A 3,812-nucleotide genomic window follows, 5' to 3' on the forward strand; every position below is an offset into this window, starting at 1 on the left:
GGAGCAGCGCTACCCGCGGAGCTCCATCGAAGATGACTTCAACTACGGCAGCAACGTGGCTTCGTCCAGCGTCCACATCCGCATGGGTAGGGAGCGGGCAGACACACGCAGCCCCCCTCCGAGCTCGCCCCCCCAGCCCCTGCTGCCTTCCCTCGCAGGGCGGTCGGAGGGGTGCCACAGCCCGCTGCTGCCAGCGGGTTCCGCTCGGGGGTTCCTCCGGTGTGGCTGACTTCAGGAGCTGAGCCGTGGTAACCGTCCTGGTTGGCCCTGGCTAAGCTTCAAGGGCAAGAGAAAGATCGGTGGCCGGCGGAAGATTTTATCATTTAAGCGTATAGGACGTAGGTCTTTTTGTCAGGCGGATTACATCCATATAGATTCAGACTTGATTTTCCCCAGTGATGTGTTTTGAAGCCCAAACATAACACACGAGATGCATAAGTGCTAAAATTTGTGCTCATAATTACAGTAATTTAACCAGAATACTGAGGGATTTGAATTTTTCCTGTAAGGTGTTAAAATACTGTACCTTCTGGTGAAACATTTGTGTGCTAAAAGGCCATGCTAGTGTCCAGGAAATAATGTTCTGCTGCTAGTATATAAGTCTCAAACGCATTGAATACCTTGAAGAAGGTGCCTAACCGGTAATCCTTAATGAAATAGTTACAGTGTTACTGGATACTTTCTGGAATAAAACCAGCATTGTGCTATGATTTTTTTCTGTAGATATTTCTGCTGGACAGGAGACCTCTTCCTATAAAAATACAGTTTTATCTTCTTTGGAAAATAAAGGATGCCATAGAAAGTACAAAAGAGGTATTGCCATTAGCAAGATTGCTGATGCCTTTAATAATGCAGGGAGAAGGCTTATGTTAGCTGGTAGGCTACTTCTAGGTTTCTTCAGTTTATTACAACAAAATAGGCCCTAGTCCCTTACGTGTTACAAATATATTTAATGTTACCTCGTGCAAGCAGATAATTCAGTTTCTCGTTGGATGTGCTCTTAAAGTTTTTAGACTGTGCTATTAAAGATTAAATTGAATCTCCCTATAAGCTTATTTCTCCTTTCAGAGCATTTTGCCTAATGGACTTGGTCTCCTTCTATTAGGAAGAAGGAATATCTATATGATGTATCTCTGTGTCCTGAACCACTCTCCGCTCCTTTATCATTCTAGAATTATGAAGTCTGTAAGCTTAATTCTGGTATTTAGACATTTTTTTACCACTCTGTATCTGTAGATACCCATCCAGTACAATTCAAGTTGCAAATGATGACAAAAGATATTTAACATAGAAGATCAATCAAATAGGTATTACTGTAGAAGTTTTTGCTTTCAAAATTTTTATGTTGGTTTCTGTCTTCCACAGAACTTCCAAGTTAATCTTTCTTCATTTAGGTCCATTAGATACCGGTAACATGATGGAGAATGTATGCTGTTAGTAATTTCTGAGTGAGATTAAGTATTTGTAGTTTATAAAATACTCCAAAGTAATTCCCTTGCAAAAGGTTTTTGTATTTATTTTGTTATCGTTGTTTTTTAAACAAGGAAGTTCATGAATAAATGTAATTTTCTGGAATTCTGTGTCAGCTCTTTAAGGAAGAACCATAGAATGGTTTGGGTTGGAAGGGACCTTAAAGACCATCTAGTTCCAGCTCCCCTGCCATGGGCCACATCCTAGCTGGTCTCGAACACCTACAGTGATGGAGCATCCACAGCTTCCCTGGACAACCTGTTGCAGTGTCTCACCTCCCTCACAGTGAAAAACTTCTTCCTTAAGTCTAGTCTAAATCTACCCTCTCACACTTTGAAGCCATTACCCCTTGTCCTATCTCTACAAGCCCTTGTAAAAAGTCCCTCCCCAGCTTTCCTGTAGCCCCTGTCAGATACTGGAAGGCTGCAGTGACGTCTCCCTGGAGCCTTCTCCAGGCTCAACAATCCCAACTCTCTCAGCCTGTCCTTGTAGGAGAGCTGTTTCAGCCCTCTGATCATCTACATGGTTTCTTATCACTTTGCTCTGTGCTTTTTTTTATTGAATAAAGAGTTTCTAAAGGTTCCTAATCAAATAGAAAACTTGTATCTGATTTACTGTTGAACTTTGTAAGTGAAACACAAAAGTTATTTCATTTTTCTTTTCCTTATTCTAGCTTTTCTACGTAAAGTCTACAGCATTCTTTCCATTCAAGTTCTTTTGACCACAGTCACATCTGCAATTTTTCTATACTCTACTGGAGTGCAGGCGTTTGTTCACGAAAGGTAAATTCTAAAATGAAATGGAGCTGTTTAGCATGTTCAGTATAGTTGATGTAGTTTGTTGCTCTGGAACACTTCAGTATTCCTAACCAGTTTTATACCCTGTGTTTTGATACTGTAATAGAAGTTTTGTAACCTGATTAAGAAATAACTTTTCTTCTCTGACATTTTTCTCCTTAGTTTAGTATTAAAATCTATTTTATTAGCAGTAAATTTTATTCTAATTAATATTTTATTAATAGTGCTTATTTTAATATTTATGCTATGAAAACCTATATGTCAGTTGCAGAACATCTCAGTTATTGACATTTCTTGTTTTATAGTCAAATTATCTACTTATGGAATCTGGAATGCTTTTTATAGGTACCTGTTCTAAAAAGCTGAGCTACTTTTACTCCTGTCTCCCTCCCCCATCTTTTTTTTTTTTTTAACCTCTCCCCACCCTGCAAAACTAGTCTGCTAACATTCCTGTGGGCTTGCTTCTTTTTGCCTCTCAGATTTTCACAAGAAAAAAAAAAAAGTCTCAAAGTCCAAACTGTGGTGGACAAACAAGGGAAAAGAACAGCTGGGGGAAGGAGTCCGCTGGATCTGGTTCCTGTTTTGCCCAAAGTGCACTTGCAGTCTGTGCTTTTACTTTCACTTCAAAGCCCAAGTCAAAAAAGGAGCATCAAACACTATAGGAAAGTTTCTGTATAAGCTGTAGTGTATGCAGCAGAGGTTGTAAGATTACAATTCTCTAATTAAATCTGATTTAAATTTAAAATAGTCCTGCTCACGTAGAACTGTTGTGACTTATTGTTTGATCTTGGGCCAGTTTTTGCTTGGAGGGCTGCTTGAATGATTTAATAATAGCAGTACTTAGGGGTCAGTACTGATTTTCTTTGGTGCAGTTAGCGCCTATGTTTGTTGCATTCAGGTAGCTATAAAAAACAGGCAAAATATTACATATACGTCAATACTGTTACTTTAGTACAGATGGATTTTCCTCTTCCTATGGGTTTGTCTCCAGGTGATGGATTCCTGGGCAATCTTTAGCTTCTCTATGAAAAAATTCTCTTGTGACTGCACTATTTTTAGCTGATTGTCTGTGGTGGCATGTTGTAGAGCAGTTTTATTGTAAAAGTTGCTGTACATTTACTTTGGATATATGATTTACTTCGGATATATATAATTTTGATTATTTTTTTGTATGGAACTTTATAGGCCTGCCTTGCTTTTGATATCTGGGTTTGGATCTTTGGCTATAATCATGGCACTGACCCTCTACAGACACCAGCATCCTGTTAATTTATACCTGCTTTTTGGATTTGTAAGTGTTCATAGAACTTCTGTTTTAATAAACGTGAGAATATCTTTAATTGTGATGAACTTCTTGAAACAAACTAGTGATGGGTAATTTCTTATATTCCTTGAAAGATGCTCTATATACTTACAAAGGCCTGAGATACTTTTTTGAGATTCTGTCCATAGGTTGTTCCTTGATAGCCTCTACATTTGGTTTCTTCCAGCATCATTTTAGGAAGTATTAGAACGTGGAATTGAGTTGAACAGGCTTTCTTTCCC

The 3,812-nt window shown here is 38.8% G+C and overlaps 1 protein-coding gene across 1 annotated transcript in view; it reads left to right on the forward strand.

The window, feature by feature from the left end:
• The first annotated feature begins 6 nt into the window (after positions 1–6).
• Positions 7–3,812, forward strand: part of TMBIM4 (transmembrane BAX inhibitor motif containing 4) — a 7,687-nt gene continuing 3,881 nt past the window's right edge. Inside the window, exons 1-3 of the mRNA XM_008940885.1 lie at positions 7–86; positions 2,144–2,252; positions 3,453–3,558. Coding sequence (XP_008939133.1) covers positions 83–86; positions 2,144–2,252; positions 3,453–3,558 — 219 coding nt within the window. The 5' untranslated portion in view covers positions 7–82. The remainder of the gene's footprint in view (positions 87–2,143; positions 2,253–3,452; positions 3,559–3,812) is intronic.

The sequence above is a fragment of the Merops nubicus genome, unplaced genomic scaffold, assembly GCF_000691845.1.
Source record: "Merops nubicus isolate BGI_N331 unplaced genomic scaffold, ASM69184v1 scaffold14055, whole genome shotgun sequence".
In the NCBI taxonomy this organism is placed as follows: Eukaryota; Metazoa; Chordata; class Aves; order Coraciiformes; family Meropidae; genus Merops; species Merops nubicus.